Source organism: Ips typographus, linkage group LG3 (genome assembly GCF_016097725.1).
Source record: "Ips typographus isolate SLU linkage group LG3, UJ_Ityp_2.0, whole genome shotgun sequence".
Taxonomy (NCBI): Eukaryota; Metazoa; Arthropoda; class Insecta; order Coleoptera; family Curculionidae; genus Ips; species Ips typographus.
Genome location: NC_138424.1, coordinates 22,312,489 through 22,329,718, shown reverse-complemented (window position 1 = coordinate 22,329,718; position 17,230 = coordinate 22,312,489). Strand labels below are relative to the sequence as shown.

The 17,230-nt window shown below is 35.8% G+C and overlaps 2 protein-coding genes across 6 annotated transcripts in view; one reads left to right on the top strand and one right to left on the bottom strand.

Moving 5' to 3' along the window:
- Window positions 1–1,143: 1,143 nt before the first annotated feature.
- On the top strand, window positions 1,144–4,826 carry LOC145726918 (carboxypeptidase B-like). Its single transcript, XM_081976225.1, has 8 exons — window positions 1,144–1,302; window positions 1,367–1,582; window positions 1,636–1,726; window positions 2,867–2,967; window positions 3,029–3,242; window positions 3,303–3,559; window positions 4,153–4,364; window positions 4,427–4,826. The coding sequence occupies exons 1-8, from the start codon at window positions 1,229–1,231 to the stop codon at window positions 4,570–4,572; spliced, it is 1,311 nt and encodes a 436-aa protein (XP_081832351.1). The 5' UTR covers window positions 1,144–1,228; the 3' UTR covers window positions 4,573–4,826.
- Window positions 4,827–7,713: 2,887 nt separating this feature from the next.
- Window positions 7,714–17,230, bottom strand: part of TP53INP (Tumor protein p53 inducible nuclear protein) — a 20,298-nt gene continuing 10,781 nt past the window's right edge. For all 5 annotated transcript variants that reach the window (XM_081976230.1, XM_081976229.1, XM_081976233.1 and 2 more), the window contains 3 exons: window positions 15,701–15,932; window positions 15,357–15,646; window positions 7,714–10,341 (listed from right to left, as the gene is read on the bottom strand). In XM_081976230.1, coding sequence (XP_081832356.1) covers window positions 10,183–10,341; window positions 15,357–15,646; window positions 15,701–15,932 — 681 coding nt within the window. In that variant the 3' untranslated portion in view covers window positions 7,714–10,182. The remainder of the gene's footprint in view (window positions 10,342–15,356; window positions 15,647–15,700; window positions 15,933–17,230) is intronic.

The following is a 17,230-nucleotide window of genomic DNA, read 5'->3' as shown; positions in this document are numbered from 1 at the left end:
CGTTCCTCCCGAACTCTTCCTTGGATTCCACAGGAGTAGCGTAATGGACTTAATTTTTTAAAACACCCCATAAAAAAAATCTAATTGTGTTAAGTCGGGGGACCTAGGGGGCCATTCGACAGGAACATCTCTCTCTCTCCTTCCGATCCAATTGTGTGGGAAAGTGTTGTTTAAATGTGCAGTTACATTTCTATTAATGTGTGGAGGAGCACCATCGTGCATGAACCACATCTGAGCATGCACATTGAGAGGGACATCCTCCATTAGAACAGGCAAAGTATTCACTAAGAATGCAAGATAATTTTCACCATTCAAGCGATGGGGCAGGATATAAGGACACAGAAGAATGTCTCCGATGATACCGGCCCACACATTTATGCGGAGTTCCAGCTGAAAGTGGTTAATACGCCTCACATGAGGGGGTTTTCTTCTGCGTAATGATGGAAATCATGTGAATTAAAAACACCACTTCTAGTAAATCCAGCTTCATCGGTGAATAAATTTTTGCTGGTAAAATTTGGGTCACGTGCCCGCGCATCTTCAATAAAGTGGCAAAACCGAAGTCTTCTGTCAAAATCGGGTGGTAGAAGCTCCTGAACAGGCGTTGCATGATATGGATGAAGGAGCTGCCGTCTTGTGATGCAATTAACTCTACCTTTTGGTACGCCAAATTCCAGTGCTAAACGGCGACTACTAATATTTGGGTCTTCAGCGACCCTGTTTAAAATGTCCTCTTCAACAGCAGCATTACGAACTTGAGGACAACCCACACGGTCAACGGCTCTAACACCAAATTGCCCTGTCTCCCGTAAACTTCTTTCAATCAAATTCACGGCCTAGGATGCAAATAACTATTGTCATGTTCTACCCGCTTTTTTATTACCTATACCGGGACACCCGGTATTGTAATAGTCTGCTCTTTTTAATAATATTTTAGTCTTAATAGTAATTAAGTGAATTAGTAAGTAATAAAGCCACCATCATACACCTGCCTACATTTATTGGATTAATAATGTAAGGAGTGTTAAGGGATTTTACTTGCAAAATAAACTTTTATCTAACGATAAAATACTCCTAGATTAAATTTACAACATGACCATAAAATAAGTGTAATTTACGGTCAGCAACTCTCATCTCGATAAATCTTGAAGGCATAATTGGGGTATAAACAATATAACATCCAACTCAATAATTCGTTAGCCCTATCCTGTTTAAACTAGCTTTCAAAATGGTTCGTGCACGAATCATTTTGGCCTTACTGTTGTTCTTTGTAACCGCTGGATTTGGTGAATACTTAAATGGGTAAGTTTCAATCCATTATTAGGCCCATAGAATGACCAAATAACAAAAAATATGTGATTTGTAGATATAAAGTGTATGAAGTGGTGCCCGAAACAGTGGAACAAACCAAGTTTTTACACACACTTTCTCAAAATGAAAAGTTTGATTTCTGGAAAGAAAGTAGAAAACCAGGATTGGCTAGTCACGTAATGGTAGCGCCTGAAGAACAGAGTTATTTCGAATTGATTCTGAGACTTCATGGTCTTTTGAACTTTAAAATTTCTGTTGCTGATGTTGAAAGGTTTGTTCCTTTATCCAAATTAATTGCTTTTTTCTTAATTGACATGAATTTAGTATGATACAAACAGAGAAGCTGGAACGCAGTATGGCCAGATCATTGAGCATAGGTCAAGTCACTTTTGCCAGCTTTATGTACTATGAAGAGGTAAGTTTACTTGACATTTTTATAGTAATATGTATACTGTGGTTAAACGGGGGATTGACATTAAAAAATTGTTTGCTGCTTTTACGCGCACAAATAGAAACATGCAAACCGTTTTGTCATAAAATCAACCGGCCACAGTAACAGCCTTCCAAATAATGAAAATTTCATTCTTTAATAATAAATACTTCAAAAACGTCAATTTAAAAAAAACATGTTTGAGAACAAAAATTGTAATCAAGTAGCAGAATCGAGAAACTGTATCAGTTATTAGGCTGGTCGAACAAAAATCCGTTGTTGCCACTGATGTTCATGTACAGGGTGGGCTAATAAGCAGTGCAAGCGGTTGTTTCTCAAGAAACTATACATAGTAGAGCTTCGGGAAAAAAATCTAGTAAATGTAGCCACGAGATATTGCTGGAAATTATTTTCAGCTTTCTAAATCCATTCCACCAAAATGAAAAATTACTAATAACTCTGAAAATTTAAATGGAAAGGTGTAGCAAAAATAACATAAACGTAATATGCTATTATCTACGAACAACTTTGCGCTTTCACTTTTCTCTATCTCTTCAAATAAAGTACCTAGTAAGAGTTGTTATTCAAACTTGCTTTTAAGAAATTAAATAACTTGAAAACGGCTGATCGTAGAGACTTATTTAGTTTGTGCGGCATTTTAAAAGCATTTTCTGTTCTTTAAGTGTCCCAAAACAAATGTCCAATTCAATTTTCCGTCTGTCCTGTAGAGGGCGTTTTTCCAAAATTTACGCTTTTGTCATATTATAGTTATCTCGAAAAAATCAAATTCAATGGTACTGCTATCTATTACCTATTTCATAAAGAATCCGCTTTTCTATTGTCGTGTAAAAACTACAGTACTCTATCACTTGAGGAACAACCGCTTGCACCGCTTATTAACCCACCCTGTATATGTATGTATGTGGCAAATCTGGAATTACAAAAATATTTTAGATGTGTTTCTCTTGGCCCGATTAGTTACATTTTTTTGCCGCGAGCTTCTATAATACAATGGATAATTTTATAAATACACTACGACGTCGCATTCTTAGTTGGTCAAGCTTTCCATGCCTGTTTAAGATACATTATATCGGATATAACTATAACCATTTTTTTTTCATGAAGCAAATGGCTTACGTACGAAGAATTGCTGAAGATTATCCAGATATTGCCACAGTAGAAACTATCGGACAATCATACGAAGGAAGGGACATTCTGCTTCTTAAGTAATTTAATTTAACTTGGTTCAAGTTTTACGTGTGTTTTTTAAATCAATCAAATTCCCAGGATATCTACTGGGCCTAGTGAGACTGCAGTACACAAACCTCTAATAATTTTAGATGCAGGAATTCATTGCAGAGAATGGATTGCCACTCCCGTTGCTTTGTATATCATTCAGCAACTAGTTGAAAACAGTACAAACGCCGCTTTGATTCAAAACGTTGACTGGGCTATTGTACCTAATATGAATCCTGATGGATACGTGCACACTCAAACCACTGTAAGATTACATTTTGTTAGTTTATGCGGTATGTCAATAACTTAGAAACAATTCATCTAGGATCGCTTATGGCGGAAAAATCGTCGTCTAACCGAAGGCGCTTTGTGTTATGGTACCGATCTGAACAGAAATTTTGAATACATGTGGATGTACGCGGGGGCTTCTAATGATTCCTGCACCCAAACTTATGCCGGACCAGAACCGTTTTCGGAACCGGAAACCAGAGCTTTGAGAGACTGGATATTAGCCAACAACGAACATGCCAAACTGTACCTGGCTTTTCACAGTTATGGAGAAATGATGCTGTTTCCTTGGGGGTATGCATTTTTTATTTATTATTCTGCATGGCTGAGTTGATGGCCATCTACAACTTGTGGTAAAAGAAAACTACTAGCATAAGGATAACCGTGTAACGGACAGAGAGACATTTATAAGTGCATGCGCAAGACAAAGACAGAGAACCTAAAAAAGTCCAAGTGGGGTGAATTTTTTACTGGAAACCATATGGACGAATATACACAAGACTCTAAGAACAATAAAGGGTATAACATTTATAGGGACAGACAAACAAATAAGAGCGTGCGGGAGAAATGTAACATATCTATAGAGCATCAACAAATGGGTAAAAGCAAGGAAAAGAGACTTGGGATAGTCAGATTGATAGAATGGCACCTGACAGATTAGCTAACATCTGCAAAAATAATAAACATTGCAGCAAAACACCAACAGGAAGACCAAAGAAGGACAACTTACTGACAACAAACAGAAGCAATTCTAGTCAGACGAAGAAAAAGAAGAAGTACATTTTAGAAAAATATAATAATAATATACATGGATATATTACATTTACTACCATCATCCACTAAGCACTTAAGGAAAATCTAAATATTACATTTACTATAATACGCAGGTATGCTCCTATTTACACCGACAATGCTGACGAATTGAGATTGCTTGGAGAATTAGCAGCGAACGCTATTGGCCAAGCTTCCACCATAAACTCCAACTACGTGGTGGAAAATTCAGCTGTTCTTCTTTATGCTGCAGCAGGTGCGGGTGATGATTGGGCAAAAGGAGGTGCCGGAATCGAATTGGCATATACAGTAGAGCTGCCTGATGGAGGTTTGCCAATTGATTTTTATATTTTTTTTTTATGGCAGTTTTGAAGACTACATTATTTTTAGATGCACCTTATTTCTTCATGATTCCCGCCAGACAAATTTTGCCAGCCGTTCGAGAGACATTCGAAGGAGTTCGAGCTTTTCACGGTTACATTGAAGAGAAATTCTGGATTAATGCCACAATAACTGATATGTTAAGAGAGGTGTAATGATATATCGTTGCTACTCTAACTTAAGAGATTAAGCTGTAAATAAATTGTAATGTAAATCCCAATAATCTCTGATATTTATTTTGATCGATCAGGTTTTAAATTGATATAATATAGGTATACACAGAATGGTGTCAAAAAACACTTGGATAGAAACTTATACTGTTTTAATCTAATCTGATCGAATACCAATTACATTACAACAGTTTATAATCCGCAAAAATAATAATAATTGAAGCAATCTTTTATGACAATTAATTATTTTCTTTTGCGTTCCCTCCTTCATCGTTGTACGGCTTTTCTATAAATTCAACAACTCAAGCTTTTGGCTCTAGGTTCTTTGTTTTCACTCAATTTTTTGTCGTTTGAGCTGATGGGTTGAAACATGGCCATAGAAGTTACATTTATAGCATCTGGCTGATGGGGAGTCGGGAGTTCTTTCATCCTACAGTATGTCCATCCAATTTGTATTCGTCTGGCTTTGATAAGCGGCCGGGCATATTCTATCGGGAGCTTTGCAAAGGCGTGCCTCATTTGATATTCATTGTTTTTTTTAATACCTACTTTAATTTCATCTTCAGCAATACCATATTTTGTCTTTATAGCATCTTTCAGGTCTTCAGTATCTACAGTTTCATCCAGGTCGTTTAAGAACCTGTTTGTGTGTTGTTTCCATAGATTTACATGCCAACTAGATTAGCTGGTATAGCACTCATTTGGTATGACAGTTTGACTACATAAGAATATTCTTGGAATGAATGAGAATCACTTATTTTGATAACGTTTCCGGATGTTAAGGATTTTGCGCCACTTCTCAGGACAATGCTAAACATAGATGGAATGAATGATATAAGTGTTCAAACTGGATGATATGACACTCCTGAAGAATTGTATTCTAATAATTATTTCACTGCCCTATATCTTCCATGGATAATAATAGATATTATAATGGAACATCATTTAATAAACCCGTTACTGAGAGACTTGATCGTCGTGACAAATCAATGAGACTGACAATCAGTTAAAAGACATCATCCATATCCAAAGGAAACTCCAACAAGTTGAGATGTTTTAACTGGACCATGTAGCAGATAAGTGTTCAAAACCACAAAAGTCGTATTCAGTCCGCAAACGATTGGGTCATGTGTGTCAACTGAATGTAAAGGGAAAATTCTGCGTCTGTTTTACTTGCGAAAAATTTGCAAGCGTCTTGTAGCAGGTATAAGATAATTTGCAAAGTAAATGGGCAGGAGGTGCCTGAATGTCTTGTAGATACTCTGGCTGTTCTGGAGTTCTGATTCAACGTGGAATCGCTCAAAAGTTGGGCCTAACTTGGACGCCACGCAGGACTATATGTGACTATGGATGCATGTGACTATACGAGGGTACAAAACATCAATAGTTACGCGAAAACTGTTGTTGAAGCACAAAATAAAGTGGACGCTTTAGTTGTTGAACATTGTGTCCAGAATTTTTCGATGCTGAATCTTTTCTAAGGCAAAATCTGCTGATATATCATACAATGATGTATGTGTAATTAAAGATAGCGATTTAGCGCGAACTATGATAGATATTGTTATCTCATCAAGAAAAGTTGATTTGCGAGCTTCCCACGAGACTGTTATTCCACCAGGTGAGATGAAAATTGATTGTTGCTACGAGCTCAGAAGCAGATGGAAACAACTTGACAAAAATACGCAAAAATGTTAAAGCAATAATATTGTCACTTAATTTGTCACAACTTCGTTTATTGTAAAAGTGATTAATATAAGGAATATAGTGGGGTTAATCTTACCCCCATATTAGAAGGGCCAATACTGCCGTATTCACCGGCGTCTTCAAGAAACCACGGGGAAAGCGAGTCTAATTCAGCCCTTCAGCTACACCGTAAAGGGGGACACGCAAGGTGTTCTTGTACGGTGTGACCAAAGGACCAAGTAGTAAACTGATAGGGTTAAGGGTTCTAACGGTCACTTCAAGTTGCGAGAGAACCCTTATCTTTTCAGCCTGGGATCCCAAGAGGGTAGCGAGCCGTCCCACCACTTCAAGTTAGAGACTGTTGCTCGCCGACCGACCCGGAGACCAGTGACCTCCCCCTGAGTGACTGACCCCAGAGTTCGGTGCCTTAGCCGAGCTACGATCGATCCATCTTTTATACTCGTCAGCGACCTCATTACGCTAACCTTGCTGACTATTCTGATTACTGGGTGTGCACTCTGTAACTACTACCACGGGTGTGACAATATATTCATAAGGATCAAGAACGATAAGAAGAACGGTACGATCGGAAAAGACGTCCAGCTCTAAAGTACGAAGCTGGTGAGGTAGTTTTAATCAAAAGAAGCATTCCGAGTAATGATGGAAAAAGTAGAAAGCTACTGCAGAAAAACGCAGGTCCATATATCTCATAACAAAACTCCTTCCGCATGACAGATATTGTATCGAATATATTCCGAGGTCAAAAAGAGCTAAGAAACCGTATAAGGGAATAGTTGCTGTGGATAAGATAAAATTATACTCAACATATATCTCCGATGATGACATTTCAAAGAATGAAGAGGGAGACGTTTCCTCAAACGAGCAAAAGTGGCTCTGAAAACATATTGTAAGGGTGGCAGCGGCACGAGGAGTTGCAAGACCATGTCCTAAATTAAAAGGACAAATTAACAAATGTCCTAAAGTAATAGTTACTGACTATCCTTCTGATCAGGTCAGATATTATCAGTATGAGGAGATGAGGGCGCTCACAAAGTGTTAGCATGGTCGAACTGTTAAGTTGCGAATATTGTTGGATTTAAAATTTATTATTGTTGGGTTTGTTTACTTTAGGATATTGATTTTGTTAGGAATGATTTTTGGGAAAACGAAAGTATTATTTCGAAAATATATTCTTACAGTATGATGTAAAAAGGTAGAGGCAATTTCAAACTGGTTTCCAACTGAAAATCGGAAATTGCTGGCATTTATTGGTTGAATGCTCACGTGACATTGACATTTTAAGGGTAATGGCCAATAGCTGGACGTATTTCCTCTTATTATTAATAGTTGGAGATTCGTTCTGCGAACAGACCCATTATGTTCCAAACTGCGCAACTTTCCTGTAGAATTAGTTCTGGTGAAAAGATGCAAGTCAAAACACAATTTTTAACGTAAGTACTTTTTTAATTTTAAAATTTTTATAACATTTTCTCAATTGTCGTCTAATAATCGTAGAGTATACCACTAAATACGCCATAAATACAACAAGTGAACCTGCCACCTATAAACTAAAATCACACATTCTTTTTTATATGCTTTTTCTCACTTTTTTTTATTTCTACTTTTATATAACGGGAAGAGCATCAGAAAAAAACTTTCACTCGATCGCTATATCGTTTTAAAATCACGTTATTAAATCAAACTAACATCTATTCGTGCGTCGTACATTAGAGGTGTCTCACACTGCGTACCATTTATACACATAGAAGCCAAGCAACAATTCATACAAAGATTCTTTTTTTTTTTTAAATTCGTTTTATATTTAGAAGTTTATTATTGTTATATTAACATAATATAAGTATATGTAGATGATTGAATAGCTGTTTTATTTACATTTTGTTTAGTTAAAGCTGTGAATGGATCATTAATACGGACAGAAAATGGATTTTTTTTGTACTTTTTATTTCTGTGGTGGATGGCGGCTATACAACAAATATTAAAGTAACTACTTACTTATTTAACATAAAATTGTTTTTGACTGTTATTGAAAATACCTTTTACACCGGTTTTGGGCTACAAAAATACTTTTTATCACAGATTGCTCTGATGACTTCATTATCTAATAAACGGACTGCTAAAAATTGAATTTACGAACTATACACGTGAATGATTACGTTAAATATCATGTTAGTGTTTATTCTTATTATTACATTATTTTATAGTATAAATATTATTTATAAGAAGGTGCTATATGTGTGTGTGAAAAGGTATTTTCAAACAATTATTATTGCGAACTGAAACTTTCGTGATGGTAAAGTTTGTATTAAAAATAAAATGGGTTCATTATTACCTTCCTATAGAGGGATTCCTACTGTAAAAACTATTATTTACATGAATGTACAGGGAAGTTTAACTGGAAAAAAAAACTGACCAATGTATATTATATGAAATGCCCAGTTTTAAACGTACAGAGTGAACTTTAATTGTATATTTTGTTCAAACGAATCGAAAATTCTTTCTACATTTTTTATAAAAAAAAGCGTTTTTTCTTTGGTTCAAAAATAGCCGCAAAAAACTGTCTAAAATAATTATACGGGGTTGATATAAATTGGCCCCGAAATACAGGGGAATTTAAATTCGATCCTTACCATTGGGATTTCGGAAACTAAACTATAACAGATACGAAAATGTTTAAGTTGGGGAAAAGTTGCGCATTTTAAATGGCTAAATAGTCGGGCTAGAGCCCCTGAAACACCCAAAAAAGTCAAAAACATCGATTAAGGGCACAATCCGAGTAAAAGATATAGTCATTGTCATAAGACAATTCCCCGTAGACTTTTAGGAATCGACGTTTCCACTTAGAGATTCCACCATCTCCACTCGACCGGCCGCGGAATTCGGTCGTCAACTTTAAATTAATGAGAAGACAGTTTTTATGACCCAAATCCCCAATGACCCAAAATTTTTGCAAATAGAAAATTGACTTAAAATAACATTTAAAGCCTTGATTCAATTATCATCTTCTTGAAATTAAAACTGAAAACCTAAAAACATATTTCAAGGTAAGAAAAACCCACTCTGTACGTTAATTGGAAAATTTTCCTAATACAGAAATAAAATTATTAGTAGATGCGAAACGTGCAGTAGTATTAAACATAAATAATTAAATAAATAATATACAACAACAATATAGTACATATTTATGTATTTTCCATTGTTGTATAAATGCACTATTTTCGTTGGTTGGGTTTTTTTTTAATTCTAAAAACGCCAACCAATAGAGAATAGCACTATTATAAACTTTGTCCGCAACATTCTGAATATTTTATTTAATGAACACACTACGGTGCTTTAAAACGTTTTATTTAATTTATTTACTCTTAATGCACCCTACGTCCCTATTAAAAGGTTCGTTACGTGTGAATTTGACGTAGGATTTTTTAATTTATATTACCTGACGCCAAATGTAAAGAGAAATAGGTACGTAATATTAATATGCGGACGCATTTAATTTGACATCAAGACAGAAGAAACAAAATTATATATTCGTAAATATTTAACGGAAATGGTATTATTAGACCTTAAATAGAGTCAAAGCTGAAACGAATCTAAACTATATAAACAGGTACTTTTTTTATTCAGCCTGGTCCATATTCCTTCACTTTTTTTCGTCAATTGAACGTTGCGGAACACCATTTTGTTTAAACCGTTTTGGGTCGCCAGTAAAAAATTCACTGGCGACCAAAAGGAAGCTTAAATCTGTATACTTTATCCACTATTTTTTTGTGTTTAAAGTTGGTATGGCACCCAAAAAATAACAATCGCAGATCAAGTATACAGAGAGGTATCCATAATTCGCGCCTGTTTTCACCGTCCTATCAATTCTGAGATCATTGTTACCGTCGATACCTTCTAGCAGCATTTACGGTTATTGCTGGCATGTGAACGGTTTGAACCTTGGCTTCGCTCTTTGCGTCGCGGATTGTAGTTGCGTCCGTTCACTTCACGAGCCTTGTTAGCGCGCATCAGACTGTTGCGCGCCGTTTGTTGTGCCAGTTTCTTCATTTGCACCTAAAAAAAAAAACATTTATAAACCGAGATGTTGTGTAGTTATAAAAAGTGGATATGTGTGGTAAAAGAAAAACCGATGTAACGGACAGAGAAAGATTGATAATTACATGTGCAAGCCAAAGACCGAAAAACCTAAGAAAAGTCCAAGTAGGCGAAAGTTTTACTGCGCTGTAGATTACTTGCAAAATGAATTTTGTGACTAGAACATTAATTTTCTTTTATAATCTGTTTGCGATAAGTGTCCTTTGTTTAAGGGGTAGCCCAGAGGGAAGAAAACTCAGGTTTCCACAGGGTGACACCCACTTTATTTGAGAAGTTAAATCAATTGGTACAGTAATCTTACCCCCAGATTGCCAAGATGGCGTAGAGCATGATGTGGGATGCAGGATCGAGTAGACGGAAGGTTCACGGAGGACAAACGCTTTATCGGGGATGAATGAACGTTAGACTCGTGTCCGAGGGCATTCACCGGGCCGGTAAAGTCGTCATGGTACTAGCAAAGGGAGGTAAGTAGGTGCGGCAACTCTTGCTGCACGCCCACACTATTTCCTTTGCGAGGACTGATACTCGGGTGTGGCACTTGGTCACCTCCAAATGCTCCACGTTGCGTTGCACAAGAGGCGTAACCATACTAACCCAGAGATCAGTCAGTGACCTCCCTCTGGGGAAGAACCCACAGTTCGGTAATTTAGTAGAGCTACGGTGCATTTTTTAAATTCGTCAGCAACCTCATTATGCTAAACTGACTATGCTGGTTACTGAGTGTGCACCGTAACTACTAACACGGGTGTGACAATAATAAACAGTTTAAAAAGTGGTGTGATTGATTGAATTTTGACCACCCCCTTAACTTCCATAATTTTGATTTTAGCAAAAAACGTTAAATACAAAACCAGAAGATATTTAGGTCTACTTTATTTTTAGCTGAACAGTTATTATACAGGATGTCCCAAATTTGAGTAACGAACCAAACTTATGTTTTTTTAAATTGAATGACCAACTTTTTATCCGATATTTGAATTCTACGTCAAATTCTAGGCCTAATTGATGTAAAATGTCTTTATCGATATTCAACTGTTTCCGCAGTAGCCTCCTTGATTGATTGAATTTTAACCACCCCCTTAACTTCCGTATTTTTGATTTTAGTAAAAAAACATTTATAGATATTTGGGTCTACTTTTACTCTTAGATGAACAGTTATTATACAGGCTGCCCCAAATTTGAGTAACTAACTTAACCCTTAACTCTTTCAGGGGCAAGGGATTTGGCAAGAAATAATGGTCTTGAGGGGCAGAACATTTTTATTTATTATTTAGACAAAAAATGTAAAAAAACTTAAAAATAGGTCATTCTATATTAAAAAAAAAAACTTAAGAAACTTCTTTCAGTATTTTGGAAAAAAACTGATGGTATAAATAGCGTACCACTGCCCTGTCCTGTAATGAGTTTACTGGGAAGTTTTTTCAAGCCCATGAGTATGTTTAGACCCAAAAAAACTTTTATTTCACTCAAAGATGTTACTTGAGGCTTTGTAGATGTTTGCTGGCAGTATAGGTTTGTTTGAAAAATTATGTGCTCCAAAAGATGGTCCGTAAAAAAAAGTTGAAAAATTTTTCCTGGTGTAGGAGAGTCCATACTTTTTACAGACTCGCTTATTCCAGATTCTGCAGTGAAGTTTCCTGGTTCTTCAGGCACTGTACTTTTAGACCAGTTCCGCTTATTTGATGCTTTTATTAGATTATGTTGAATTACGGATAGAGGGATGTTTTCTTCTGAATCCGATTCGCTGTCCGATTATGAGATACTAATCATAGCGTTGACAACTTCTTCTTCCTCCTCAGATTGCTCGACCACTGATTCCGGATCTGAAGGTATTTCTTCTGCGTCAATGCCTTCCACTTCTTCCTTCATTATAGGTCATATCCTTTAGTCTAAATGGTATAAATTCCATTTTATAATCTAGAAACAAATACCACATCAAGCGCACTGGTACAAAAATAATACCACAACACAATTTCTTTTTACAAAAAAATGAAACAAAAATTATAGAAACTGTCATAAACAATTTATTATAGATGCTCCAATAAAACAACTTTTGAGTAGTTTCAAAATAAAATTAAGTTTTACTTACACTTTAGAAGCCTTTCCGAACAAAATTACAAATCATGCACATAACACAGACCACTTCTAAACACTGAGATGCGCCATAGCCGAAAAACAAGTCGTGACCTGTTGCAGAGGCGGGCGGTACGCTACACTCACGATTTAAGGAGCTGGTTCACAATTTAAACCGGTGATCGGTAAATTAAAAGTTTTAGATTAAGTGGTATACTTCTTGTACCATCGCCCTACCAAAGAAGATTTTTGTTGGGTACAAATTATGTACCCATGCCCCTAAAAGAGTTAATCACATAGTCCAGGAAACATTGTTAAAGTAACAGATGCTGCGGAAACAGTTGAATATCGATACAGACATTTTACATCAATTCCTAAAATTTGACGTAGAATGCAAATATCGAATAAAAAGTTGGTCATTGTGTTTAAAAAACATAAGTTTGGTTTGTTAGTCAAATTTGGGAAACCCTGTATAATAACTGTTGATCTAAAAATAAAGTAGACCTAAATATCTACTAGTTTTGTATTTAACGTTTTTTGCTAAAAGCAAAATTAAGAAAGTTAAGGGGGTGGTCAAAATTCAATCAATCACCCTGTACGTTGCGACAGCTTTCTAATTTGATCTATCAAATAGAAAACTCTATCATAACCATTAACCTCACAATGGAACAAACTATAAACAAACAGGGGCAATCACATAATTACAAGTATTACTGCAGCAGCTCTACAATAGTTTTGGCAAAATAGCAAGAAAGTGCACTATTTACATAAAAATAAAAGTGTCCCAGGAAGTGGCTCTCAGAGCAGACTGACAGATTACCACATGCAACTAAAAAGAGTTAAACCCGTTCAAAATGTAAACTGACCCACAATCTAATTTAAAAACATACAACAAGACAATTTGTATTGTGCCCAGTTGTCAATGGAGCCATGTCACAAGTTCCTAACCTCAAATATTGAGAAAATGAGATTAATGGATCTTGGAAGGTAAGAATCGTGCGGTAATAACTGTTTATGTACCAAGGGCGTTAGAGAGAACATAATGTCCTGGTGGACATTATACTTTCCCTAACGCCTGTGGTGCATACAATGTTTTATGTTTCACCTAATTCAGCAATTATTTACTGTTTCTGGCATTGAAAAGTAAGGTATACCTTAACCGGTATGTTGTTTAGTGTTTATACAGTGCGTTTTTTTTAACGCGCAACATAGGATTTCACGTGTTAAATTTTTAAGCCCATGTTAAACCATGTTATTTTGGAACTACAAGTATAAAACTTGACGGGTGGCTGTTTTGTACCCTGAAGCTTAAGTAAGTTTACCAATTCGGCCTAAAAAGTGTTAAAAAGCTTGCAAAAAATCATCTTTTTTCAAAAAGGTTTTATCGTTTCATACTCCCTGTATGCATTGTTGTTTTTTGTTGTTTTTGATACTGGCACGGCAGGTAGCAGGTAAAATTTGGCGTAGAAAGTAAAACAGGGTGATCATTAGCTTTATATCAAGAAAGTTAAGAACAAAAGAAGTATTTTTATAAGTGAATTGTTCAAAGTGACCTCCGTTTGAAGCCAAACAGTATTCCAAACAATCATAAAATGCCCTTTTGACGTTCAAAAGATGTCGGGTCGTGATGCAGTCAAAATATGTCACTTTACCTGCTACCTGCCCTGCCAGTATAAAAACAACAAGGAACAACAATGCATACAGGGAGTAGGAACGATAAAATCTTTTCGAAAAAAAATGATTTTTTTCCAGTTTTTAATCACTTTTTAGACCAAATTGGTACACTTACTTAAGCTTCAGGGTACTAAAGACACACCCGTCAAGTTATAGACTTGCAGTTCCAAAATAAAATGGTCTAACATGGGCTTCAAAATTTAACACGTAAAATCCTATGTTGCGCGTTAAAAAAAACGCACTGTATTACCTTAATAATGTAACTTTGATAGTCCTGTCAGTCAGTGAAAATTGCGAAAGCTGCAGGGAAATTTTAAAAAATATAAAAGAAAATGCAGCAAAAGGTAACGAAAATTTATTACCTAAAAGTCAAGAGCCTCTTAAGATAGGAAATACGTAGTTTTTATGGCATGGAAAATAAAAGATTACGTTGCTAATATTAAAAAACATTTCAGGGCGTTATGATAACGCCCGCCTATAATGCCTTCAGGTTGTTATGATCACTGTAATCTACACTGTTTTCAAGGTATTATTTGTTCATAATGTATAAGTGAAACATACATTTTCTAAAACTATTAAACATTTTGCTACAAAATAAATAAAACGTTAAAGAGGCAATTATGAGTCTAAATAGAATTCATTTAGGCGATATTTGAAATAAAATATGTCATCAGAACATTGATGTTGTTTCAAATGGTCTAAAAACATCCTGAACTTATTAAGTCACTTTAATATTACTCTCGGAATTCGTAACCCTAAAAATCCAAATGGGTATATCAAATTCCACATTTTTTGGAACCGTTTACAAAGATATTTTATTTAAATTAAAAAAAGTTTCAAACAGTTTTTTTTCTGCGATATGGTGTGTGTGGTCCTGGAAAAAAATAAAGATAGCTAGTAACTTCAGATCATCTCTGCCAAAAAACATTTAAATTATTATCTGTAAATTAAAAAGTATAAGATATAACTTTTTAATCGCAATAATAGGAAACAAGGTAAGTTTGTAAAAGTACACTATTTTGCTGTTTACATTCAGAAAGTGCAGTTTTTTTTATATTTTAATAGTTTAGGTTAGAAACGAGATTTTCAAAAACATTCCAGTTTCCACTTTTATAAGCGGGAGTAAAAGTTGAGTTTTACGCCTTTAGTACAAAAACACCTATTTCCAACGACTAACAATATCCAGTTTATCATCAGTCCAGTTTAGTTCAAGTTAAAACACTGACCTTTTGCGCCTGCCGATGCCTGACCATTTGCATTTCCTTCAATTGGGCCACGCTGGTAACACGTTGAGACGAATTATTTCTGGACAATCGATAAATCACGACAGGTTCCACGTCAGCGCCAAGGACACTGCTGTCCATCAGTACCTCGGTGTCCGCGTCGTCAACGTGACCAACCGAAGGCGTCGGTGAACGAAGAAGCGGATGGCGACTACCCGTCCGCTGATAAACGCTCATGGAAGGATGTTCGATCAGCAGATTTTCGAGGGGAGATGTTCGTAAGTGCACCGGTCCTGTTTTTCATAATCGTCACAAATGGAGAAAAAGAAATTTGAAAAAATAATAACCTGTCTGAGAGCTGAAACACGGTGGCGGCGTAACAAACCAACTCTCTTCCATGTCCATGACGTTGACATGAGTTAACGAGTCTAGGGAAGAGGTACGGTCTAGTCGTACTCGTTCCAGTCCGCAATCGCTCACGTTGTCCTCCTCTTCGGATGAGGACGCTTCCGAGTTACCCTCGGAGTCTCGGTCTACCATCGTCCATCCGTCGTCATGATCAGTCGTACGGAGCGCCACCTGAATGAATACCAATTATTATTAGCTTATTAGAGCTCAAACGTTGTTGAATTCGTTTTGTCAAAATTTAATGTTTTTTTTAACCAGTTCTCAATCAGTAAAGCGAATTGACAAGCGCATTGATATTGACACTGACAATTTCTAACATTTCCTAAATTTGTTGTGTAAGATTTCTTACCGATTCAACCACATACGTCAAACTAAATCAAAAGTTTATTAGGTAATTGATGTATTGATTTATTATAATGTTTTAAATAAAAAATAGTAATTTTATAACTTTTAAGTACCTACCAAATCAGCTTGACTATAATAATCACAAAATAGTTAAAAACTTTTATTTACAACCATATATGTAATGCTGTCATTACTAACGTCATTAAAGGTTAGGAAGTATCATATTGCGCACCTCTACTTCCCGCCCTCTAAAATTGTGTGATTGTTAATATTTTTGAAAAAAAAATGATGATTGAATCAAAATTTTTTAATGTCAGATAAAGTCGGATCGATATTCAGTTCGCAAATAATAAATTGAGAAAAATGTCCTGGATTACAACTCGAATTGTATGCATTCTAACGGTTATAATGCCTATAATACATTACAATACTAAAATTAACATGATCTAAACTAAAACAAACTACTTATTGAAATTAATGGTTACATTTGAATTATTATAAGTGTTTATAGAAATATTTAGGCCAGTACCAGCACTGGCGTCTCCAACAGTTGTCTCTTTGGTCGACAAATGAATTTGCTGCTGAATGACTGAGGTTTGTGAACTACTTGCAACAGCTTCAGAAGACATGGCACGTTGGGACAGCATAACGGCAGTTTTGGTTTTATTCTCCATTGAGCTATCCACATAACCTTCTGCCACAGTACTAGATTTCCATCCTCCCAGCCTTTTTAATTGGAGTACATTTGCTCCACTGTTGGCAAGTAACGTAGCGGCGGTTCTTCTTAGAGCGTGGCCTGTAAAGCCTTTCGAGTTCTCTAAATTCAAAAAAGTAGCAATTTTTTGGGAATAATTAGCTATTGTATTGTGCCCAATTGGTTGATTTCTTGCTATTTCTTGTATTATAGGCATTATAACCGTTAGAATGCATACAATTCGAGTTGTAATCCAGGACATTTTTCTCAATTTATTTTCTGACATTTATTTATATTGGTGAGTTGTTTACCACATAGCTACGGTAACAATATACCTGATTGATTATTCTGAGAAAAATGCCTGCTTGGTAGTTTTTTGTTCCCGTTCAGAATGAAACAATAAATTGTAAATTTTGATAGAAATATGATG